This window comes from Carassius gibelio, chromosome A21 (assembly GCF_023724105.1).
Source record: "Carassius gibelio isolate Cgi1373 ecotype wild population from Czech Republic chromosome A21, carGib1.2-hapl.c, whole genome shotgun sequence".
Lineage (NCBI taxonomy): Eukaryota > Metazoa > Chordata > Actinopteri > Cypriniformes > Cyprinidae > Carassius > Carassius gibelio.
Window position 1 is genome coordinate 21328932 of NC_068391.1, and position 27037 is coordinate 21355968.

General features: G+C 42.0%; 2 protein-coding genes across 5 annotated transcripts in view; one reads left to right on the forward strand and one right to left on the reverse strand.

The window, feature by feature from the left end:
• LOC127942048 (gamma-aminobutyric acid receptor subunit gamma-2-like) overlaps nt 1–27037 on the forward strand; it is a 45951-nt gene that overhangs the window by 11721 nt on the left and 7193 nt on the right. For all 4 annotated transcript variants that reach the window (XM_052537576.1, XM_052537577.1, XM_052537579.1 and 1 more), the window contains exons 4-6: nt 815–1035; nt 3321–3403; nt 9815–9952. In XM_052537576.1, coding sequence (XP_052393536.1) covers nt 815–1035; nt 3321–3403; nt 9815–9952 — 442 coding nt within the window. The remainder of the gene's footprint in view (nt 1–814; nt 1036–3320; nt 3404–9814; nt 9953–27037) is intronic.
• On the reverse strand, nt 12708–15859 carry LOC127942047 (uncharacterized). Its single transcript, XM_052537574.1, has 2 exons — nt 13460–15859; nt 12708–12917 (listed from the first exon to the last, which is right to left on the reverse strand). Exon 1 carries the CDS (start codon nt 15760–15762, stop codon nt 13798–13800), a length of 1965 nt encoding a protein of 654 aa, XP_052393534.1. The 5' UTR covers nt 15763–15859; the 3' UTR covers nt 12708–12917; nt 13460–13797.

The following is a 27037-nucleotide window of genomic DNA, read 5'->3' on the forward strand; positions in this document are numbered from 1 at the left end:
TGTTGATACTGATTTGCCTGGTAACAGCCCAAATGTCTTATTCTTCTAAATAACTGATTCCTTTAATTAAAAACAACTAGTTTGAGATTAATAGGCCTGTGCCAGGGGTGTCAAACTCAGTTCCTGGAGGGCCGTAGCCCTGCAGAGTTTAGTTCTAACCCTGCTCCAGCACACATATCATGTAGTTTTCAAATAAACCTAAATGATTAGATTAGCTGGATCAGGTGTGTTTAATTAGGGTTATATCTAAACTGTGCAGGACTGTGGCCCTCCAGGAACTGAGTTTAACACCCCTGGCCTGTCCCATTTTTGACTCCCCTCCACTGTTAAAATGTAACTAAGTAACTTTTACTCTGAGTAAATTTTAAACAAGCTACTTTTTACTTTTACTTGAGTAGATTTTTAGACTGGTACTTTTACTTGTACTTAAGTAAAATTTCATTCATGTAATGGTACTTTTACTTGAGTATAATATTTTTGTACTCTTTCCACCTCTGTATATTTGACTAATAAAAACGCTGTTTGGCCTGTTGCCATAGAGTTTATTGGAGATGTGGACTGTCCTCCAAATAAACACAAGTGTTGCTTGCTACATTTATTTCTGTATGGTATGCATCTTATTTATTGATTCATTTGCACCCAACTTGGATAGAATAGCCAATAGTGCACATGTTTGAGTCTGGCTTTCAGGATCCTTCTGTTGGCCTAAAATGGCCAAAAAGGCCAAACAAAGTGGAATTTGTATAATATTTTAATTGGAACAAAGGGGTTGCATTGGTTTTGTCTGAAAGCGCTGCCCTTTTCGATCCCTCAGGAGTACACGATTGACATCTTCTTCGCCCAGACGTGGTATGACAGGCGCCTGAAGTTCAACAGCACCATGAAGGTTCTGCGTCTCAACAGCAACATGGTGGGAAAAATCTGGATCCCTGACACGTTTTTCCGCAACTCTAAGAAGGCAGATGCCCATTGGATCACCACACCTAATCGCATGCTTCGGATATGGAACGACGGGCGTATACTGTACACTTTAAGGTAAATGCACTTTTAATTTTGGATTAAGATAACATGCATAAACTGAGCGCACCCAGAGAACAAACAACCAATGCTCCTTAAAACAATGCTAAATTAATGCTGAACGGCATGGGGTTAAATTGAAAGTGTGAAGTGTGGCCCAATATCAATTTTGGGTCACACATTATTTTAAGGTCATATTATTGCTATTAGCAAACTATTAACTTCAACTTTTGTCTCAATAAACTCCTAATCGCTGCATATTAACAGTTCGTAAGGTAGTTTAGTTATTGGGTAGGATTAGGGATGGAGAATATGCTCATGCAGAATAATAAACAGCCAAAGTGTTAATAACAAGCGTGCTGTTAAGCACCTAGTTAATAGTGAGAATTGGACCTATACTAAAGTGTTACTGAATTTTGCACAGATATTGTTGAAATAATGTTAAAATGTCAACAAAAATAGTTACAAAAATGTATAAGGGTGTGACTGAATCAACATTATACTGTGATTCTAAATCACTGTTGTTTTAACAACTTTAAAAACTGCTGAAATAAAATGTTAGACAAAGTGAACCAACACCAGCAGATGACATGGCACCCCAAACCATCACTGACTGTGGAAACTTTACACTGGAACTCAAGCAACGTGGATTGTGTGCCTCTCCTCTCTTCCTCCAGACTCTGGGACCCTTTCATCAGAGAACATAACTGTGCACCACTCAGCAGCAGTCCAGTCCTTTTTGAAGCGAGACGAGTGTCTTGACACAAGGAGTGCAACAGCTGAAACCCATGTCTTGCATTCGTCTGTGTGTAGTGGTTCTTGAAGCACTGACTCCAGCTGCAGTCCACTCTTTGTGAATCTCCCCCACATTTTTGAATGGGTTTTGTTTCACAATCCTCTCCGGAGTGCGGTTATCCCTATTGCTTGTACATTTTTTTCTACCACATCTTTTCCTTCCCTTCGCCTCTCTATTAATGTGCTTGGACAGAGAGCTCTGTGAACAGCCAGCCTGCAATGACCTTTTGTGTCTTGCCCTCCTTGTGCGAGGTGTCAATGGTCGTCTTTTGGACAACATATCAAGTCAAGTTTTGGACAACTGTCATGGGGGGCAGTCTTCCCCATGATTGTGTAGCCAACAGAACTAGACTTAGACAATTTAAAGGCCTTTTTAGGGTTTTTGAGTTAATTAACTGATTATAGTGTGGCACCAGGTGTCTTCAATATTGAATCTTTTCATAATGTTCAATATATATATATATATATTTTTTTTAGATACTGAATTTGGGATTTTCCTTAGTTGTCAGTTATAAACATAAAAAAAAAATTAAAAAACACTTTTTGAATGGAATTAGTGAAATAAATCAACTTTTTGATGATATTCTAATTATACGACCAGCACCTGTAGTTTTGAAGATCACAAAATCATTACATAACCATTGCCTGAGCATTGCACAGCTCACTGGAATATCAATCTGTAATTGAACAATTTCAGTTTATTTGAATTTTGTAAATAACCATATGTAGAGTTTTATAATTTGCAGCATGATAATGTTTTACATAATACACAATGCTATGAATCAAAATAGAATTGTGGTCTTTTTTAGAAAAAGGAACATGTATTATCCCTCATATTGAGCACTGTGTTAAACACAATATAAATCACTTTTTTTTCTAATTTTTCAACACAAACAAAATTATAAATACAATTTTCTAAATATTACTGGAACTTTCTGAATAAAGCTTATCAAAATATGATGCACTTTAAGTGTGTAAGAAAATATATGATTTAATGAAAGCACTTTATATTAGGGAACACAATTCACTATTTATTTGCTGTTTATTAGTACATATAAAGCACATGGTGGGCTTTTTAACTACTTTACTTGCTAAAATCTTGAAGGCCCATCCTTACACCCACTGTAGCCCCAGTGGTTCAGAGCAAATCAAGTAAAGTAAATGCCCCCTGTGGATTCAAGATGACCCTCTGATTGTGAACGCCTGCATTTTGCAGAGATACTGTAATTACCTGCATGGCCTTGTGGTCGTCAGCTATAAATCAATGCTAGTTCTGTGTCACTGTCCACTCATGTGTGCTCTTGCATCAGAACTTCAATGATGATTCAAAATGCTTTAGACATTGAAATATCACTCTCAAACAAAACAATAGTTTGGATGAGGACTCAACATGGCCTTGCTATCTGGGTACCAAACACTTAACAGCTGATCACGCTTTAATTGATTGATTCTTTATGCAACTGATTACTTGCTTATATTGCTTTAATTAATGAAATTTCTGTCTGTAGGTTGACCATTGATGCAGAGTGCCAGCTTAAACTGAATAACTTTCCGATGGATGAACATTCATGTCCCCTGGAGTTCTCAAGCTGTAAGTCTGGCCATATGCTCAACATGCATATCCATCCACATCTCTTCCATTCTTTAGTACTTTTTCTATCCAGTTTTCTACACCTTGAGTCTGCTTCCATGCTCAGATGCAGCTGAGAGCATGGAAACCATTTTTAGGATGCTAATAAAGACATTTCACTTTGCGTCTTGAAATATGAAGGACGGATAATGAGGAAAGTGACAATTTGGCCCAACGTGGAGAGACATGTTTTTACATGCTTACACGGGCAAGCTGTGACAGGAAGAAACCGTGGTATTCTTCCTGTCCTTAGACTTTGGAGAGGATGTAGGGGAAATGGTTTATGATGGTAATAATGAAACAGCAGATGTGGCATGGACAGTCTAATGGGATAACATCATCTGTAGTTTCAAAAGAAATGGAAAAAAGTGGTTTTCATACAAAAGAAAGATTTATTTATCTTTCTGACCTGACTATGCATTCTGCTACAATTCAGTGCCACATTCATTTGTTCATTGACTTTATTTGGTTAATTCTATGTTAACATAAAAAAAGCAACAGGAGTAAACACAAAATACAGTTTTAAATGATATGTTATTTACTGAAGCAAAAAAAGTTATCTTTTACCAACTGGGCCTTCGTGAGAATGCATTTGCCCCTGCAGTTACTAATTCACAAATATATGAAACTGCGGTCACACTTTATTTTAGGGTCCAGTTCTCACTATTAACTATTAACTATGACCTTTGCCTCAATTAACTCCTTATTTGTTGCTTAATAATAGTTTATAAGGTAGTTGTTAAATTTAGGGTATTGGGTAGGATTATGGGTGTCATGCATTATATGTACTTTATAAGCACTTATAAACAGCCAATATGTTAATAATAGACATGCTAATAAGCAACTAGTTATTAGTGTGAATTGGACACTATACTAAAGTGTTACCGAAACTGCTTTTATAATGGGGCCCAACTGGACTAGACACGACCAGGCCTGATTACCGCTAGCCCTCCTCAATTGAATGAAAACTTAAATAAAACTTCATCAATAGCATGAAGCTGGCTAAAGTGTTTTACCTGGTTACACACTGTGCTAGGTTCAACAAATTCCACAAAATTATGAGTAAGACAGTAATAGAAACACATCAGTCTGGAAAGAGTTATACAGCTCTTTCAATGGCTCTTGAACTCCAGAGAACCACAGTAAGAGCCGTTTTCTCCAGAAAAAAAAAAGTATTAGAAACTTTTGCAGAAGTGGTTGACCTTCTGAAATTCCTCCAATAGCATACAGAGGATTCGGGAGGTCACAAAAGCCCCAAGGACAACATTGGAGGAACAGATGCAGGACTAAATCCACCTCTGAATGGCAAAAACTTTTGGAGTGGCCTAGTCGATGCCCTGACTTAAACCCAATTGAGATGTTGTGGCAGTACCTTAAATTGACAGTTCATGCTCAAAAACCCCTCAGTTCGGCTGAACTAAAGTAGTTCTGCAAAATGAGTAAGCCAAAAGGCACTGTGAAAACTAAAGTATTTGGTTGCATTAAATGCTGCTAAAGGTGGCACAACCAGAGTTTAATTTTAAAGGGGCAATTTGTTTTACATTTTTAAATGATCAAAATGCTTAAAGAGGTCATATGATGCAAGTTTTATTTTATCTGTGGAATGTTACAAGCTGATTCTGCTCAGATAAGATCCCTGAAGTTGTTAAGACTAAAGTCTAAAATCCAAAGAGATGATATTAATCAAAATTTAAGATAAGATTTTGCCACACCCCACTCAAACGGCTTGTTTAAACACAGCCCCACATGTCTACGTCACAATGTGGAAATATTTGCGTAATGCCGTACAATCGTCTGTGTCTTGTGTTCTGCAAACACATACGGGCTTCATCACTGTTTCTGTCATGACTCTGTTCCTCTTTCAGCTTGAACTGATGGTAAAACTAAGGACATTATTAACTGTCTTCACATTTATTTTGAAAGTTAAGCTCGCGATTATTGAAAGGGGCTTTACATTTCTGACGAGTGCTTGAAGAGTTTGGCCAATCACAATGCACTGGGTCAGCTGGCCAATCAGAGCAGACTGTGCTTGTTTGAAGGAGGGGCTTTGTAGAAAACGACACATTTGAGAGAGGCGGGGCATAGAGGACCCACAATAATAAACAGTGTTTGAAAAATATTTTTTTTTTAACATTAAAGCATGTAAAAATATTCTGTTTGATATGATGATCTTTAAAAATAGCATCACATGACCCCTTTAAAAAAATTTTTAAATCATGTTACCTTGTGTTATGTTTGTATTTCATTTGTTTATATAAAATATTTAGTATGAAGTACACAAAAACAAAGTGAGGATGGGGAAAATACATGATGTGTGCATATCTATATATATATATATACATATATATGACCCTGGAACACAAAAAAAACTTTGACCCATGCTATGTTTTTTTTGGCTATTGCTACAAATATATCCCGGTTCCTTATGATTGGTATATATTTAGATACGGAGCACTATTGCCTCTGTGTACCAGGTTGCATAGTCTGCCAACACAAGCGAAAAGTGATGTTCCTGTGCTGACTGTCCATACAAATGCACTTGAATGTGACCTCGTTCAAAGGGAAAGGACACAATGGCACTTTTGGGGTAATGACTCCTTTTTGTGTTCGCAGCACAGTGCATACCATCTGCAAATGTTAATGCATATAATATCTGCAACACAGGGATGCGTGAGGAGTCATCCAGCCTTAATGGCTTGTCCATCTATTACTTGGACCTGTCCAAATACTTTTTTCAACATTTAATTAAGATATTGTGCCAACCTAATGCCTCTGTTTTGTTTTGTTTTTTGATTCCCATTCACTCACATTCCCTAATATTCCCTCTTTGTTTGGTTCTTTGAAGAGTTTACTAGACCACATATACAAAGTCAAGTCAAGTCACCTTTATTTGTATAGTGCTTTATACAATACTGGTTGTGTCAAAGCAGCTTTATAGAGTTAAACAGGGAAATAGATTGTCAATAATGCAAGAAGATGATAACAAAGAGTCATTTTTCAGCTCAAGTTAGTTCATTGATGTCATCATCCAGTTCAGCTCTCTTCCAGTAGTGTCTGTGCAATCTGTCAAAGATATAATGGCATCAAATGACTTGAAAACGGGAAGAGTATGAAATAAAAACGAGAGAGAGTGGTAGGATGTTCATTGTAACTGATTCAGTCTTGCCTACTAACAGTTCCAGCTATGAAGGCCTTCTTCAATGGGGTCCATTAATTTAATAAGATTTTCTGTTGTGTAGTGATTTGAAAATCCCATCATGTTCGTCCAGGAATCTTAGGGTGATCTTTCATTATCAGCTGACCTTAAAGATCATATTGCAAAAAAAACACAATCATGCAGGTTCGCACTACACAACATCAGGAAGATCTGACTCTTCCTAACAGAGCATGCAATATACCATCAGGACCAGGCTCTTGTCATTTCTAGGCTGGAGAATTGCAATGCTCTTCGGGCTGGACTTGCATCATATTCAGTCAGACCTCTGCAATTGATTTAGAATGCAGTGGCATGTCTTGTTTTCCATGAGACCAAGAGTGCCCATATCACACCACATCTCATCTCTCTGCAGTGGCTTCCGGTCTCGGCTTGTGTCAAGTTCAAGACATTGGTGCTTAACTACTGAACAGCCACAGGCTTCTCACCCTTCTACCTCTGCTGTCTCTTACTCATCTACATCCCCTCCAGAAGCCTGCGGTAAATGAGTGGATGTTTTCTTTCACTGCACCCAGTTGGTGGAATGATCTTCCTAACTCCATCCGGATAGCTGAATCCCTCACAATCTTCTAGAAACAACTGAAAACAAGACAAATTCTATGCCTTCAATTTATCTATTTGATTACTATCCTTTATGAAGTGAACGAAGACTGAAACCATTTATAACGGGCACGTCTCATGTTTATTGCCATCTCTATCGCTTGCTGTTTTTATCAAGTTTAAGTCACTTTGGATAAAAGTGTCTGCCAAATAAATAAATGTTAATGTAAAACTTTTTAGATCATTTAAAGATTTGAATACAGTTGTTCATGCATTGTATGGATTACTGTATCCTTTATTATGGAATCTGTCGGTAATAATTTTCTTGTTTGCATCTTTGTGCCAATTGCTGCTGCAAGGATACTGACTATCACCATAAAATGATGTGTCGTGTGATAGATAAACCAAAGGTCACAAGCTTGATTCTCAGTACTGGCAGGAAATGTAGGTGGGGGAAGTGAATGAACAGTGCTCTCTTCCACCTTCAGTACCTATGACTGAGTTGCCTTTGAGCAAGACAACTAACCCACAATTGCTCCCCTGGTGCAGCAGAAAATAATGGCTTCCCGCTGCTCAAGGTGTGTGTCCACAGCATCTGTGTGTGTTCACTACTATACTTGGTCTGCATGCCATGCAACTTTTTTCAAATGGATTGTTGATACAGAAAGGAGGACAGGAATTCAAGGGCTTTGAGGTCTTGAACATCTAGATAATAAAATCTGATAAAAGAGTGTCCAACATCTCACCACACAAATATCCTCCAAAGATGCACCAGTAAGGGAAGACAGAGTCCACTTTAATTGAGTCACTAAAACACAATGAAACTCTGAAGATAGTCAGCACTGATAGCCTCGTGGCAGCACGACGACATTGCACTACGACCGTCCCGAGTTCATAGCATGGGCAGATAAACCGTCTTCCAGAAGAAGGAACTTTTGAGACACTGGTGACACGGGACCTTGGAAGGAGGTACTAGCACCACCAGACAATGATCTGGCACGATTCTTAATGGGCTTCAGACTGTCTATGCCATTCTCCATCTGTTTATATATACATACTCAGCACTAATGAGCAATAGCAGTTAAAAGTACAACATGAGCATTCTCCTCACTCCATAGATCCAGCAGACCTGATTATCTCTCGATTTCAAAAGCGCTCATATCTAATACCCTGGAATGATGACCCAGTTTTGGGTGGTGTGGATGATCGCCTTTATCTACAAGTTCCAATGGCTGCAACGATATGTTCTTTGAAAATATATAGCAATTATGTTCTACGGTAGTGTCGATCATCTTATTCCATATCTGTTCAAGAATCTGCTTATACCCATGAGCCTGCTCCAGAGTTTGGGCCAAATCTGGAGACTATTAAAACCTCAGAATTTATTTCACTGCTGCCTAAAAGAAGAGGCAAAAGAAGAAGAAATGGTCCCTTGCAAGTTCAGTTTCTGACCACAGACCAGTGTCTGTTCTGACCCCTGAACAGAGCCTAAAGTTGGCTCCAGCCCCTGACCATAGTCTAGTGATGACTCCAGCTCCTAAGCACTGTTCAGAGATGGCTACTATCCCTGAATTCCTTCCCAGAGTTAATTCATGAGTCCGCTCCAATCCCAGAGTTCTGGATGTCCAGATATGACCAGGGAGGTGGTTTCCCTCAGTCGACACTACCGTCGACCTCAAGCCTTGGGTAAAAGCGTCTTCTAAATGAATAAATGTAAATGTAACTTATGCCTTGACCCCAGCCTCAGTCCATTCCTTGTGAAGTTCAATCAACTTTTTAAATCCATTTTGCTTGACAATCCTCATAAGGCTGGGGTTCTCTTGGCTGGTTGTGCATCTTTTTCTTCCAAACTTTTTCCTTCCACTCAACTTTCTGTTAACATGCTTGTATACAGCACTCTGTGAGCAGCCGGCTTCTTTGGCAATGAATGTTTGTGGCTTACCCTCCTTGTGAAGGGTGTCAATGATTGTCTTCTGGACAACTGTCAGATCAGCAGTCTTCAACATGATTGTGTAGCCTAGTGAACTAAATTTGAGAGATTAGTTGATTAGCTGATTGGCATGTCACCATGTTCTAATTTGTTGGTGGGTGTTAAGAGTGGGGTAGGGCCGAGAGCCATGGGAACGGAGCGAGGCCGGTGGAGTGATTGGGAAATGAGCAACACCTGCTCCACTCACCGGTGCCGAGTCCCACGGAGGAGATCGGTGAGTGGAGCAGGTGTCGCTCATTTCCCAATCACTCCACCGTCCTCTCTCCATTCCCATGGCTCTTGGCCCTGCCCCACTCATCACAGTGGGGTTTTGTTAAATGTGAACCAAAATTCTTACTTATTTCAGTCTGTGTTCATTTCATTTATTTAATACAAAAGTTTCACAATTGAACAACATAAAAGCACAGGGCTTTTTTCTTTTGTTTTGTTTTCCAATAGCCACTATGTAGCTATTTGTTGTTTGCTACTATTTCCAAATGTAAAACAAACTCTCTGTGAATAAACAGTGTCAGGTTTATAAGACATAAAAGCAAAGTGTTTTTCGTTTTTGTTTTGTTTTGTTTTCCAATAGCCACTATGTAGCTATATATATATTTTTTTTATTATTTTCAATTGTTTGTTTCTGCAGATGGTTACCCGAAGGAGGAGATTGTATACAAGTGGAAGCGCAGCTCAGTGGAGATTGGAGACATCCGCTCCTGGCGTCTTTACCAGTTCTCCTTTGTTGGCCTGAGAAATACCACAGAGGTTGTCAGGACTGTGTCAGGTACAGTTTCAGGTTTACATCTTAAACACTGCCATACTTTTTTCCTTGTGTTTTATATGGCCAGTAAATGTCGCAAGTGGGTCTTTTATGATACACTATGCTATGTGTACCTGGTTGCCTGATCAAATAGCTTTCAAGTCTAGTGGCTTGATGGGTGTATATCAGGGCTAGGGCTGAGCAATCACCAGACAGCTGGCGCTCATGTACTCCATCAAGAACAGCCTTATCATGGCAAGTCTTTCTGACATTTTTTGCAGGCTCAGATGTTTCTGTAGTGGTTAAACATGACATATCATTAATTTGGGGTGTATCTAATGCTTCACTTCACAGAGATCAATGCATTGGCCTGTGGCCACGTGCAAAGGGCTGAATCACAGCTGTGGTGATACAGAGCCATATTTCACGACAGCAAGTGTGATCCCATTTAACAGTGTGTAGCTTAAGATTTAAACATTGCAGGGTGGAGCAAGATCAGGCACAGCAGAAAGGTGGAGTGAGAAAGAGACAAAAGAAACCGGGGAGATCAGTGAGGGAGCTTGGCTTGTGGAGGCAGTCAGCAGTTTGCAGCATCCTAATGCATCATGGGAATTGCATAAAAAAAGATTATGAAACGTGTTAGTATAGATACACACTTCCCTTTTAAGGGTAGAGCTATTCTTAGCGTGACCTGATGCTGTGGCACACAGTCGTGCTGTTGTCTGTGTGCATCGGTCTGTGTGATTTGGTTTGAGTCATGAATGCCCTGGGACACATCAACTTCCTCTTCCGTTTACAGATACCCACGGTTTGCAGATGAGACTTTGGCAGTGCTAATCTGGAGGCAGTGGTGGTGAATGAATATGCCTCTTTTTTTGAGGGCATGAGCACTGGACTCTAAAAACATATTCAGGCTCCCAGCCCTCTTGATTAATCCAAAATTAACAAGATATTAAATACCCTTTATCATCATAGAGACTAATATCTTCTACTTTAGTTTGCTGAAAAACACCACCATCCTTCACTTGTTTAGATGCCATTGCACAGGTGAGGAGTGGTCCCTGGTTTTCTGACAGCAATTCAAACCCAGAATTGTTAGACCCATGGTGGAAAAGTCTTTTGTAATTATAGGCCAATTTCTAATTTAGCTTTTGTGCCCAAAGTTTTAGAAAAAGCGATCTCTGTCTGGAGTATTTGTTTGTTTTGCGTCCAGTAGTGTGTTTGGGATCTCTGGCTTTAGGAAGCACCACAGTACCTGTAAGAGTCTGCTGTTATGTGTCAACTTTATATTGTTATCTGTTGATTCAGGGGACTCTGCCCTCAGTTGGTTCGACTGAATTAGAGTCTGTGTCTGTTTTTGTTTTTTTTTTCTCCACTAAATAAATGTTGACATATGGGATCCCTCAAAGCTGTTTTATTGCCCTCATGTAATTCTCTTCTGTATTGATTTTTAACAAATACAGAGTATTGTTTTGGCTGGACAAGTATTGGCTGGATCTCTAAGAATAATTCTGCCATTAACCCAAAACAGTTGCTTGTTTCAAATGCCTATAATTGATCATAATTAAATCTATACTGTGTAACTTTAGGCTGTCTAGCAGAATCATAACATGGTCAGCTTCTGATCGGGTGAAGTAAGTTACTCAAAGGCATGCCAGAAGTATAGCTTCCCTTCTCAGAGAACTAAAGTATACCTACAGGTAATTAGGCTGCCCCTGAGCTTTCACATAAAATGACGACAACCTATTCTTAAATAACAATTGTTTTAGTGAGAAAATGATGGGTAGTACTATACTTACAAAGACAGCTAAATTAAAGAATTCCCAAGCCGTAAAACATTCTGCCCACTTATGTAATCTGCCTACGGAGTTAAAGTTTCTCACTGTAGAACTATGGGTAGCACTTTATTTTACAGTCCAGTTCTCATGTACATACTATGTACTTATTATAGTAATTACAATAACTATGTAATAACTAGGAACTAACCCTGAACCTACCCCTAAACCTAAACATACCCAATGTAGTTACCCTGTATTACCCTGTATTACCAGATAGATAAATACACTAAGTACAATATAAGTACATGTAAGCACACGTACTGTAAAATAAAGTGCAACCGAACTATGTAACTACAGATACAAATACTATCAACCAGTGTTGGGGGTAAGACATTACAAGTACTGGGAGTTACATAATCAGATTACTACTTTCAAGTAACTTGATTAACTAACGCATTACTTTTTAATTGACAAAAAATGCTGGGCAGGGTTTTTTTATATATATATATTTTTGGCTTTCCTGCTCTTGAGGCTTACCACTGCTGAATCCTCTGTTTTTACTTTTTCCAAATAAGTAACGCCAGTTCCCTTTCGAACTGACTCTGTCGTTGCATTGCATGCTATCTTTCTCCTTCAGCGCGAATATCATCTCCCCACTGACTCTGAAGAAACAAAAAGCTGAAAGGAAGAAGCTTAAAGCCTGCTGCTTACTATAGAAAAGCTCTGGCAGTGGAAGACCATCTCCAGCAAGTGCTTCCCTTGTGGCCATCCAGCGACTTGAGAGTAAACCCCTGCATGACTCAAATGTGCAATGTTGTTGGGGGGGGAGTTACGACGTGTATAATGTTTGGTTACGACGTGTGTTATGCACCAGCTCAACTGCCTCACACTTCCACTGTAAACACAGGAATGCTGTGAAAACAAAACCACTGAGCGAGTTTCACTGCCTCTTTAACCTGATCCTGCATGAGAGCAACCAAGGGGGACACAGTCACTATTTGAAGTGAAGATAATGGTTAAACACTCAGTCTAGGTGCTAATTCTGGGTTTATCACCAGGTTCACTCAGGTGTGTCGGCCAGAACACCACTTAAGGCCAAATATTCCAGAGTATGAAATGAAGAGCGGAGAGATAATTCTTATTATTCTGTTTATTCCTCCTCTTTCTTGTATGAGTGAGTTTAAAGGTGAGAGTAATTTCTAGTGTGGTTTCTATAAAGAGAGAACAAATACAAATGAATAAAGGAAACATATGCATACACTCATTCAACACTCATTCAATAAACATTACAAACATAAATTAAACAGTAGTCAGAATATGACTATATCTCTTAAATCCTAAAATGTAAGCAGAGAGAAAGGATTCAGACACTTCTCAGATTTTCTACCATGCATTAAGTTATCAATAACGTAGATAGAACTTTCTGTCTTCTATAATATACTTTAAAGCATCAATAGCGGTCCAGATAATGATATTTAACACCACTTCATATTTTACTCAGCCACAGAGCACTTAACATTCATAACAACAAGTATTGAATAAAATAAACATGTCTGAACACGATGTGACCCATTTAACCCAACGTACTGAGTCAGGTGGACCGAAGCTAGAAAGTAACGTACAACCGTGATTATAATTAACACAGCGGTCGTGTAACGACCCCTAAACTCCTAACTCTCATCCATATCGAACATCAGAAATAACAGCTGTCCAAGAAATACAATATCACGAGTAATGCAGCAGATTTACTTACTTTTCTCATTCACGCACACGCTGAGGAAAGTGTCACTCACAATTATAATTTTACCGACCGATGATCTCTATCATACTGAATACTAACTGCGTGACAACCGACTGACCATCTCTATCGTACTGCATACTACTGCGTGACGTCAGATATAATATACAAACCAGCGCGCGCCTTTGCTACCCTATTACAAACACTGAATAAACGGGAGTAAAGTGAAACATAAAGCACGTTATGGTCAACTGTACTAAATAATAGCAACAATAACATAACTTTGGGGCCTTTTCTACAGCCGCCCCCAAATGTATGTAATACATTTGCTCATCACTAAAGGCAACAAAGTTCTATGGCTGGGGTGTAGTGGCAGGAGTGAAACCATCTCCATCTTCACCAGAAGGAAGTGCAGGGAGAACAACCAGCCTGGCAACTGGCCGGGTGTAGATTCTCTCCTTCACCTTTACATCAGCGGACCTGATGTGCCCGTCAGGGCTGGGATGAGTCTTGACTACTTTTCCAATGGGCCAGAGGGCCCTCGGAAGATGCGGATCAGCGATCATCACTACACAGTCCCCTGCAATATCAGCTGGTGTAGCCTGCCACTTCTGGCGAGCTTGTAGACTCGGCAAATAGAGTCGGATGAAACGGGCCCAGAAGTGATCAGCCAAGATTTGGGAGTGCTTCCAACGCCGGCGACAGATGAGCTCACTTTCGGGGTAGACTACCTGAGGTAGCGAACCATCAGGCCGCCCCATGAGAAGAACACTGGGAGTCACTGGATCTGGGTCACTGGCATCTGAAGACACATAACCCAAGGGTTTACTGTTAAGGATCCCTTCCACCTCAGTAAGTACGGTCCGAAGCACTTCTTCTGGAACAGGCTGAGCACCGACTGTGGCATAGAGTGCGCTCTTAACTGAGCGTATCTCCCTCTCCCACACCCCTCCGAAATGGGGAGCTGCTGGGGGGTTAAAGCGGAAGGAGATCTTCTGTGGTGCAAGGAGATGTCGTAGTTCTTTAGACATTTCAGTGAAAGTTTCACGGAGTTCCCGCTCACCTCCCTTAAAATTTGTCCCCTGATCGGAGAACAGCTCTGCAGGCGTTCCTCTACGGGCAATGAACCGACGAAGGGACATCAGAAAAGCATCCGTATCAATAGCAGTAAGGAGGTCCAAGTGCACCGCCCTAGTTGTGAGGCACTTGAAAATGATCCCCCATCTCTTCTCCCGGCGCCGGCCCACTTTGATCTCAAATGGCCCAAAACAGTCCATCCCCGTAGAATAGAAAGCAGGCTTGAAAAGGCGCAGACGGGCTGATGGCAGGTCTGCCATCTTCGGCACTGCAGGTTTTGCCCTCCATCGTCTACAGTCAGCGCAGCTATACTGGTAGCGCCGGATAGCCTCACGTCCTCGCAGGATCCAGAAGGAGCGTCGAAGCTCGGCGAATACCCGCTCTGGTCCTGGGTGGTGGAGGCGGTTATCAAAGTCTTGAATCAAGAGCGTAGTTACTCGATGACCTGGGTCCAAGATGACTGGATGAAGAGTGGTCAGTTCTAGACCTTCTGCTCGACGGAGTCGTCCTCCAACACGGATGAGCTCTCCCTTTTCATCCAGCTCTGGAGACAGCATGCGAAGTCGACTGTAGCTGGGGACAGGTTTACCAGCTTTCAGAAGGTGGTACTCCTGCTGAAAACTATCCCTCTGAGCCCTCTGAAATATTAACTGTTCAGCCTGTCGGTAGTCTTCAGCTGTGGGCTTATCATTAGAGTTGGCCGCCCCATGCAGCTCCTGCACTGTCCCTTCCAACAACTCCTTCCACGAGCTGTATTGGCCCAGTTCTGAAGTTGACTGGCTTGATGCAACGGCGGCGACCCCACAGAAGATAGGTTTGCGTAGCTCTGAGGTATCTTCTGTTTGGTCAACAGTGGGGTCCTCTGGCCATGAGGCTGGACTGTTCAGGAGGAAGGCTGGTCCCAGGCTCCATCTATTTGGTTGAATAAGCTCTCGCAGCTTCTTTCCGCGTGTTACGTCATCCGCAGGGTTTCTTGCGGTATCAACATATCTCCAGGCATGCCCGTCAGTCAGCTCCTGTATCTCGGCCACGCGGGTGCCCACAAAGACCTTAAACCGACAGGATTCAGACCTCAGCCATGTCAGCACCGTTGTGGAATCTGACCAAAGGGTTGTCCGATCAATGTGGATGGTAAGCTCCCTCTTCAGCACCTGAGAGAGCTGTGCACCAGTAAGGGCAGCACAGAGTTCTAATCGGGGCATAGAGTGAAATCGCTTAGGAGCGACTCTGGAACGGGCCATCAGGAATGACAGATACACTTCACCATGTTGGTCAGTGGTCCGGAGGTACGCCACTGAACCATACGCCTCTTCTGAGGCGTCACAAAATACATGCACCTCTCTCTGAAGACCGGAGATGTCCACAGACTTTGACAAGTACGGTCGGGGCAGGGTGACTTGAAGTAATACTTGTAGTTCTTCTTCCCAGTCTTTCCATTGCTGCAGAAGCTCCTGCGGTAATAGTGGATCATCCCATCCCCTGTGTTTGTCCCAAAGGTGTCGGACGATTATCTTAGCCCTGGTGGTGTAGGGTAGGATGAAGCCGAGTGGATCGTACTGACTCGCCAGCACCTTGTAGATATTACGCATCGTGGGGACACCGTACTCCACATGGCGATGCTTGTAACCAAGAACATCCGTGTGGAAGAGCCAGCTTAGCCCTAGAGTAGATTCTGGGGTATCGATCTTGTTCTGAGCCAGCCACAACTCAACACTAGCAGAGCAGCTCTCTTCTGGTAGGTGACTTATTACACTTGGTTCATTGCTGGCCCACTGACGTAGATCGAAGCCTGCAGACGCAAGAATGGCTCGTAGTTTGTTGACTAGGTGCCTCGCTTCCACAATTGTGGGAACACTCTGGAGGCAGTTATCTACATAAAAACATTTCTGAACTGATATCCTCACATCTTCATCTGGTTGGCTGTTATCAGAGACATGGCGCTGTAAGGCGAATGTGGCACAGCAGGGGCTACACGTTGTACCAAACGGTAGCACCTGCCACTCGTACACTGCAGGAGGTCCTTCTTGACTGATGTCGCGCCAAAGAAATCTGAGCAGAGCACGATCCTCTGGGAGGAGGCGAACTTGGTGGAACATGCCTCTAATGTCTCCGCTAACTGCAACTGCATGCTCTCTGAATCTTAGCAGAACTCCCAGGAGTGATGCTCCTAAGGTCGGCCCAGGCAGTAGATGGTCGTTGAGGTTCTGCCCTCGATACTGATAGGAGCAGTTGAATACCAGCCTATTCTTGCCATTATGGCTCACCATATGGTGAGGGATATACCATTCCTCACAACCTTCCTTGTCTGAAACTTTCGGTCCACACTTGATGACAGAGCCCGCCTTTATTAATTTCTCCATCTCCACTCTGTAGGCTTCTGCTCGTGCAGGATCTCTGGCAAGTCGCCTCTCTACACTTCGTAAACAGGGCATGACGGCTTCTTTGGTAGCCTGAAGGAGCGGCATGTCTTTCCGGCGGAGCAGTGGGGTTGCGTAACGGAGAATGCCATCAACCTCTACCCTGATGGTTTTGGTCTCCAGGATGCTGATGGCCTCTTGGTCCTGCCTTGAACGAGTAACTAGTTTCTCGCTTCTGAATGGAACAATGTCGACCTGCCATAATCTCTCAACATGTTCCATAAGCTCGCTCACCTGGGGTGTTACTGTTGTAAATAGACACTGCTGTGATTGGGCGTGGTGACGGACTACACTCGATGGGCCCTGCAGAGTCCAGCCCATCCTTGTGCGGATGGCAGCAGGCCCACCTGGAGGTCCCAATCTGACAGGTTCAATGGGAGTGACGAGATGGGGATGGTCACTCCCAATGAGAAGCAGGGGTTTGACATTTATAAGAGTCCGTATGGGAAGGCCAGTGAGGTGCTTGTAGGTGTTCCGGAGTTGCTCCATGGGGTAAGTATGGACAGCTAGTCCAATACGATCACTAGTGAATGCACCTGTAATCTTAAACTTGGTCTTTGGGTTTAATGGCGAAGAAATAAAGAACGACACTGATGCACCACGAAGTGTCTGCACTTCCTCTCTAATTGTACGTAGTGGTAGGTCCTCTTTAATCCCCTGCACACCTAGCTTCTCTGCAGCATCTGACAACAGCATAGTTCTCTCAGAACCGTCATCAAGTATGGCATAGGTGTTGATTGATTGGTCACCATGGTGAAGGCGGACTTTGACAACTTTCAGAAGGACCCGACTGCCTTCAGTGGGTCTGTCTAAATACAGAACCTCTGTTGTCCCCCTGGTGCCTTGGCTTTTCACTGCCGGTGTTGACGCTGCCTCCTTGGATGACCTCATATTCACCTCATGCAGAACCTGGAGATGTTTCCCTTGGCAGAGGCTGCATGTTTTTTTTAAGTTGCACTGGGCCGCCTGGTGTGGCCGTGCACATCGCCAACACCTCTTGTTACTTTTTATCCATTCGGTCAGCTGATCCTTTGTTAGCCTGGATACCTCTGTGCACTGGCTAAGGTAGTGTTCCTCATTATTGCAGAATGGACAATATGGCTTGCTCTTGATCCTTGTGAAGGAGCTGCTTGGAACTGGAGCCTCAGATTTCTTAGCAGTGTCCTTCACACCATGGAGGACAGTAGTAGGTTGCTTACCCTTCCTACCCTCATATCTGGACACCGGCTTCTCCCGAGCTCCTCTCACAGCTAACTGTCCTTCAGAGTCCTGGCACCAAGACTCGTATTTCAACCAATCTGAAAGATTAGTTAAGGTGTGGGTTTGTGTGCCCTGATGGTACATGCAGCGGCGAAACTCTGCTCTCTGCTCAGGCGGCAGCTTGCTCAACAGACGAGCAACATGTGAGCCACATTGTAGTTCCACTTCACCCTCGTGGCCAAGCGTCTTCAGCATCCCCACCAGTGATTGTATCTGGAGTGCAAACTTCTCAAAGGCGGCAAAGTCTCCCCGCCTTATGTCTGGTGAGTCCATCACAGCAGCAATACGCCTCAGCGCTATCTGATGTGGCCGGCCGAACTTGTCATTGAGGGCAACCATTGTGTCTGAGAAGGGTGTTGGGGAGTTAAGGTAAGCATCTGCTATTAACCTGGCTTCTTCTAGTTGCAGGTGATCGACCAACACTTGATATTTAAACAGCTCAGATGCATCATGTGGTAGGAGGTTCTCCAATGAGATCTTGAGCCGCGCGAACTCACTTGGGTCCCGACTTGAGAAGTTGCGGATTGTTGGGCGTGGCCCACGGTAACTTGGTTCTGGGATGCTGTAGTTACGATCCTGAGGTGAGCTAAAAGGCGGGGGCTGTGTCCATGCCATGCCTGGATGGCGCTGCTGGGGCGTTAGGTTGGGGCCAAGCTCACTCCGTTGACCACCATAAGCAGTAGGGTACTTGGGCTCAGCTGAAGGTAATCTGTGTGTCTGCGGCAAAAACTGAATGGGCTTGAACCAGGGAGGTGGATGACGGGCAGTGTCCTCCCATGGCCTGACGGTAGGAAGGGCCTCACGTGCTGAGTGATTAACTTGTGGCTGGCCCACAAACATGTTAGGAGCTGGGGCTGGTGGTGCTTCTTCCTTAATTCTTGGAACCTCATCTATTCTACTGATAAGCGAGTGTGCTATAGGTGGGACACTAGGGAGAGGCTCGTCCAATTCTGGGTCTGGCCATGGTGGTGGTGCAGGCCAATCATCCTCTTCCTCAGCTTTAGGTTTGCGTTCAACAGGTGGCCATGGCGACATCACCGTTAACTCTGGCTTTCTGGTATGAATAGAGGTTGGACTCTGCATGTTGCGAACAGCATCTACTAACTGTTTCATGTCTGCTCGCAATGCTCTTAGCTCGACTAAGTCTGATGCCATGTCCCGCTGTGTCTGCTGCAGAAGGTGTCTTTCATGACGAATGTCATCTAACTCAACTCGGCTCTCCTCCTGTGGATGTATGGGGTGCAGCACTGAAGGCAGGGGAGTACAGTAGTCTCGTAGCTGTTCCCTAAACTCTCTCTCTGGAAACCGCTGGGGGGCTAGCTGATTCTTCTGGCTGGGCTGTTGGTTCTCCGCCCTATAGCCCAGGTCCATCTCCTGAAGAATAGCATCCCGCCTCTGCAGGCGAAGGGAAGAGTCATAAGGGGAGGAGAGGGGTGTCATCCTGGCATTTCCCTCCTGGTGAGTACTCTCTAATTCCTCTCTGTACCTCTCACCGATGTAGCCCCTATAATCAACCTCATAATCTGCATAGCGCACAGGTGGGCGAATGTGCCGTTTGGGACGTGCACCACAGACATCATACTCTGGATGTAATTCCATCTCTGACATAAACCCAGTAATATCCGGCTCGAAGGACCATCAATGAAGTGAAGATAATGGTTAAACACTCAGTCTAGGTGCTAATTCTGGGTTTATCACCAGGTTCACTCAGGTGTGTCGGCCAGAACACCACTTAAGGCCAAATATTCCAGAGTATGAAATGAAGAGCGGAGAGATAATTCTTATTATTCTGTTTATTCCTCCTCTTTCTTGTATGAGTGAGTTTAAAGGTGAGAGTAATTTCTAGTGTGGTTTCTATAAAGAGAGAACAAATACAAATGAATAAAGGAAACATATGCATACACTCATTCAACACTCATTCAATAAACATTACAAACATAAATTAAACAGTAGTCAGAATATGACTATATCTCTTAAATCCTAAAATGTAAGCAGAGAGAAAGGATTCAGACACTTCTCAGATTTTCTACCATGCATTAAGTTATCAATAACGTAGATAGAACTTTCTGTCTTCTATAATATACTTTAAAGCATCAATAGCGGTCCAGATAATGATATTTAACACCACTTCATATTTTACTCAGCCACAGAGCACTTAACATTCATAACAACAAGTATTGAATAAAATAAACATGTCTGAACACGATGTGACCCATTTAACCCAACGTACTGAGTCAGGTGGACCGAAGCTAGAAAGTAACGTACAACCGTGATTATAATTAACACAGCGGTCGTGTAACGACCCCTAAACTCCTAACTCTCATCCATATCGAACATCAGAAATAACAGCTGTCCAAGAAATACAATATCACGAGTAATGCAGCAGATTTACTTACTTTTCTCATTCACGCACACGCTGAGGAAAGTGTCACTCACAATTATAATTTTACCGACCGATGATCTCTATCATACTGAATACTAACTGCGTGACAACCGACTGACCATCTCTATCGTACTGCATACTACTGCGTGACGTCAGATATAATATACAAACCAGCGCGCGCCTTTGCTACCCTATTACAAACACTGAATAAACGGGAGTAAAGTGAAACATAAAGCACGTTATGGTCAACTGTACTAAATAATAGCAACAATAACATAACTTTGGGGCCTTTTCTACACTATTATCACCCTGCCAGACTTTGGCCACCCCAGTTTCTTGCTGACAATCGGTAACAGTTGATAAATTAAGATTTTCCCAAAACCTGTCGCAATTAGGTCCCAAACCACCTCCATTCAAAATGCAAAACAAATTCTCTTCGAATAGCATCTCGTGTCTCCATGTCTACTGTCGTTTTCGATTTCCCTTACCTAAAGTACGATCACGGTTCTCAACCTGCCCTCTGTTCGTTGATTCATTGATATACAGTAGAGACCAAAAGTTTGGACACACCTTCTCATTCAAAGAGTTTTCTTTATTTTCATGACTATGAAAATTGTAGAGTCACACTGAAGGCATCAAGGGCTGTTTGAGCAAGAAGGAGAGTGATGGGGTGCTGCAGATGACCTGGCCTCCACAGTCACCGGACCTGAACCCAATCCAGATGGTTTAGGGGTGAGCTGAACTGCAGACAGAAGGCAAAAGGGCCAACAAGTGCTAAGCATCTCTCGGGGAACTCCTTCAAGACTGTTGGAAGACCATTTCAGGTGACTACCTCTTGAAGCTCATCAAGAGAACGCCAAGAGTGTGCAAAGCAGTAATCAAAGCAAAAGAAGAACCTACAATATGACATATTTTCAGTTGTTTCACACTTTTTTGTTATTTATATAATTCCACATGTGTTAATTCATAGTTTTTATGCCTTCAGTCTGAATCTACAATATTCATAGTCATGAAAATAAAGAAAACTCTTTGAATGAGAAGCTGTGTCCAAACTTTTGGTCTGTACTGTATATATATATATATATGTGTGTGTGTGTGTGTGTGTGTGTGTGTTTGTGCTTTATAGTTATGGGATTTGGAGTGTAGGAAAAATATTTAAAAGTTTTTAAGCATAAGGGATAATGCGTCTATCACTTCTGCTCTCAGAGATACATTGTTGACATTCATTGATCTGGCAGATGCTTTTATCCAAAGTGCATTTGAACAATGTATCTTTATTATTATTATTATTATTATTATTATTATTATTATTTAGAAGCTCACATAATGCAATAATAAATTATTCAGGATATATATATGACCTCAAAAACATTTGCGGTAAATGTCCAAATTCTGGGTTTTCTCCTGTGATGTTTTACCAAAGTTGCTTTAAGGCTTGTCTTCAGCAAGGCAAATGCATGTTTAATTTAGTTTAGGTAAGATGATTGACTTGACATTACACTTCTTTGTCTTAAAAATATGTTTGGTAAATGTTGTGGTGTGTTTTAGGACATTGTCCATCTGTACTGTACGTATCAGTTTGGTAGAATGTGACTGAATCTGAGCTGATATAGTTCTAAACACTCATTAAACACTAATTTCATTGTCGACCATGCACACCCATTCCATGTTCCATTCGGATTATGATCCTTCTCTATAGTCTTCCCATCTTTCTGGTATGGTGGACCATAGTTCCATCTGTCCAAAGGATCTTGTTTAAGAACTGGTCAGGGTTTTTTTATTTTTTTATGTTTTGGCTGAACCTTCTGTTTTTACTTCTCTGGACTTTGATAATGAGACTGTTGTCTTCTGTAGTCAGTCTGGCTGAAAGCACTTCCTAAGCTCATCAGTCCTTCTTTTTTATTATTCTTTTTAATACATTAATGCAGGTGAAAAACCTGGTGACAAGTACAACCAAAATAAACCGGACTAAATCAGATTTTCTATTCAGTTTCTCATTTTTAAAACCATCGTTTTGTCTGATAGAGTGAGAATCTAATACTTTTATTTGAGTCTAAATCCCTGCCTTTTTCTTGCTTCCTTATGCAATAAGATAATCCCGGGGACAGCTGTAAACAATGCCTTCACCTCCGCTTCTTTATGTTCAATCAACAGTGAATCTCATCTTACAACATCAACACTTTATTAACTTTGAGATTTATTTTTTTTCTTCTGTAATAGAATACTGAATAAACACTGCAGACTGGTCCTCAAAGCATCTGCATTGACGATCTAATTTCTGCCAGATATATCTAAACTTTATCCCTCTTTGTTTGTTTTTTTTACTCCACATAAGATTCAGAAAGCATACCACAGTATCCCAGCCTCTGTTACATATTCTATGAATAAGACGAGAGTCTGTGACTAAAGTTGCGGCACTTTTGCTTTTTCGCTAATTAGATCCTGTCTTTGCACATTTATTATTATTTTTCTGTCCCCAGCACATCCAGGGTTTTTGTTTATCAGTGCCCTGATTGCTCTGTGAAGATAAGCCCCGTTTAAACCAGTTAAAAAATGATATGTTATGGAGCTTACAGGTAATAAAGAGGAAAAATAAGGTTTCTCCCAATTTGAAGGTCAACCAAATTCCTATTAAAAAAAGGCCCTTAAAATGCGCTTGACTGTGAGTATTGTGTACTGATGAATTTTTTTCTGTTAATAAAATTAGAATTTTTACAGCACTTTGCGTCTCATTAGGGAGACATACAAAATCTGCAATGATGAGGGTCTCCTTGAAGTTGGGGATCACTACCCATTTTGTGCATAGGCAACATTTGTACATAGAGGTCTCTGGCCTGTGCTGAAGCTATCTTTCTATACGTGGTTGCTTGTGATGTGCATACAGGTCTCAACAATGCAGGAAAAGAGAGTTATAAAAATGCTGCCCTCAAAGAGAAGTCTGGGAATGTTCCTACTGTGCAGAGATAAAAGGCAAACAGACATCTCACATCGTCTTTCTTTAATCCTTGCACCATTTGTTCCATCACAGGCCAGCAGACTGTCAGATGAGATCTCTGAGGTGCTGCGCTGTGCTCTCATTAGGGACAATCTGAGCACTGGGCTGCTTTGAAGTCCGTGAGCTGAGAATGAAATTAACACAATGAGATGACGCAGCTACTTCAGTCAAACATTCACTGCATCTGAGCAGAGGACTGATTCACTGCCCTGTACCAGCATCCGTTTTTCAGCTGGAAAAAAGCAATGTGACAAAAAATAGCAACAGTTTCAAAAACACATTGTGCCTTTGCAGCTTTGAACGATGGCTGATCAGTTATGCGTAAGGACAAAACAATTAATCACATTTCAAATTCTTTAACAGAACATACTCGTATCGATGGTTGCGAATATGATGATTTTATGTAACATTCTTGTTTTGCAGAAGTATATTGTTTATTGTTGTTCTCTTATTTTAGATTTATATATTTCAGAAATTGCAGCTGTACCAATCATGTAGTACAATTTTGTTTCCTACATTAGCTCACTATAGATTATAGACGTATAGATTCATTATTAAGTGGTTACAGTTTTAAAAAGAGAAAGTTGTTACATGTTTCATGTTTGTGCTTTGCCGCTGTCTGCCTTGTTTGTCTCCATAGTTACCCTCAACGGTTGCCTTAGTAATTACCACACCCCTACCTTGTTTGCTCCCATAGTAACTAGTTACTACACTGAAAAATTATAAACGCAACATTTTAGTTTTTGCCCTAATTTTTCATGAGCTGAACTTAAAGATCTAAGACTTTTTCTATCTACACAAAAGGCCTATTTCTCTCAAATATTTTTCACAAATCTGTCTAAATCTGTGTTAGTGAGCACTTCTCCTGTGCCGAGATAATCCATCCACCTCACAGGTGTGGCATATCAAGATGCTGATTAGACAGCAGGATTATTGGCTATTACTGGCTGGTCACAATAACATGGCACTCTAAAATGTGCAGTATTATCACACAGTACAATTCAATTGAATGTTCATTTCTCTACCATAAGTCGTCTCCAAAGACAGAATTTAGCAGTATGTGACGAGTGGGGCGGGGCCGAGAGGCGTGGGAACGAGGAGTGAGGCCAGGTGTAGTGATTGGAGTCCCACGACGGCAGTGAAGGACGAGAGAGGACCAGGCCTGGGCCATATTTTATGTGTTTGCTTTTTATTTATGCGCACCAGTCGTCCGTGAGGGGCAGGTGCGCTGTTTTGTGTTTATTTTGAATTATTAAAGTTTCGTTTTGATTGTGCGCCGGTTCCCGCCTCCTTCTTCCGGACGATTAGGAAGTTTTTATTATTACACAGTACATCCAACCAGCCTCACAACTGCAGGCCACGTGTAACCACACCAGCACAGGACCTCCACATCCAGCATCTTCACCCCCAAGATCTGAGACCAGCCACCTGGATAGCTTCTGCAACAATCGGTTTGCAGAATCTGTTTGGAAGCTCATCTGCTGCTCATCATCCTCACCGGGGTCTCGACCTGACTGCAGTTCGTCATCGTAACTGACTTGAGTTTGGCAAATGCTCACATTCAAGAGGTGTTCTCTTCATGGATGATTCCCGGTTTTCACTGTACAGGTCAGATGGCAGACAGCTTGTATGTCGTCGTGTGGGTGAGCGGTTTGCTGATGTCAACATTGTGGATCGAGTGGCCCATGGTGGTGGTGGAGTTATGGTATGGGCAGGCGTATGTTATAGACAACAAATACAGGTGCATTTTATTGATGGCATTTTGAGTGCACAGAGATACCGTGACCAGATCCTGAGGCCCATTGTTGATTCATCCACGACCATCACCTCATGTAGCAGCATGATAATGCACGGCCCCATGCTGCAATGATCTGTACACTATTCCTGGAAGTTGAAAACATCCCAGTTCTTGCATGGCCAGCATACTCACCGGACATGTCACCCTTGAGCATGTTTGGGATGCTCTGGATCGGCGTATATGACAGCATGTTCCAGTTCCTGCCAATATCCAGCAATTTCACACAGCTTTTGAAGAGGAGTGGACCAACATCCCACAGACCACAATCAACAACCTGATTAACTCTATGTGAAGGAGATGTGTTGCACTGTGTGAGGCAAATACTGACTTTCTCAGTTTCAAAGCTATCTGGCTATTTTCCTTTCATCTGCAATACTTTGTTGAGCCATGGGTTAATGGGATTGAATGTTATCAGTTAGCTCCCTCAAGATAAATGTCTATACTAATGAGTCTTGCAAAACCCATCAGACACTTATGGAGGTGCCTTATTAGTAAACGCTGAGTGTACGACATGCTCCTGGATCATCATCCTTGTTGATCATGGAACAACATTCCAATCAACCAATCAGAAATGAGATCTAATTTTTCAGCAAATATCTGTTTCAGGCTTATGATCAGGGTTAGGTGCTTCCACACCCTTGTTAATCAACTGTGATTTACCTCTGATTTTAGGAATAAATAATGGGTAAGGTTAGGTTTAGGGGTAGGGATTGGGTTAAGTCTATATATTTGGACAATAATGTTGATCCGGGATCATCAGAAGATGTTGATCCAGGAACATGTCTTACTTGGCAAAAAGTAAGATGTGTCACTTCAGTGTAGCATGAAAAATAATCCTCAACAAGGAGATATGAGTTATTCCCCCAGAAAAACAAGCCTGTGCTCACTTGTTGTCAGTGTCGTTCTGTCACTGGAGTGGTCAACAAGGCCTCTCTGACCTCTGCCCTACACTCTCAACATGTGCTGCAGTTTTCCAACTGATGTGCAAGGAAAGTCCGGATAGTCCAAACTGACAGTACCAATCTCCAGACTTGACAATACTTTGTTGTACTTTGTGTATGCTATGGATGATTTCTTGCCTCATGCAGTGTGAAGTCACTATTCTTTGGCCCCCGAGGAGCAGGTCTTCAGACATAGAAAAGTTTTCAAGCCAGTCTAGATCTGGATAAGTTTAACACAGATAGGGTCAGCCTTCTGAGTCTGTATTATCACAATAAACCTTGCTTCTGGAGCAGGATGTCTTTGAATTACAGCATCCATAACACTTTAACATACTCTCACACTGATTTTGACTTGACAAAGTGCTGATATACAAGTGTGTGAATTGTTTACATTTTCATTAGTCTTCCCATTAACGCCATTATTGTTCATTCAGACTTCAGAACACACTTTTGTTCTTTTTGTTCACTGTTGGACAGATTTACTTTAGAAAAATAAGGGATTTCTATGCTTTGTAATTTCATATTTGTTAATATTTGGAGGCAGTGCCCTCCTTGCCTTATTATAATTTTCTGCTTCTGTGAACATGTGCTTTACATGAGCTCTTGATATTGTGTCTAAATTGAATCCAACACATGAACAATGTCAAAAGTGAATTTTAACAGCTTTAATTGAAACCACAGTTTTTGTGGTGGGAGTTCACCTAGTGTTTTGGTGCTCAGCA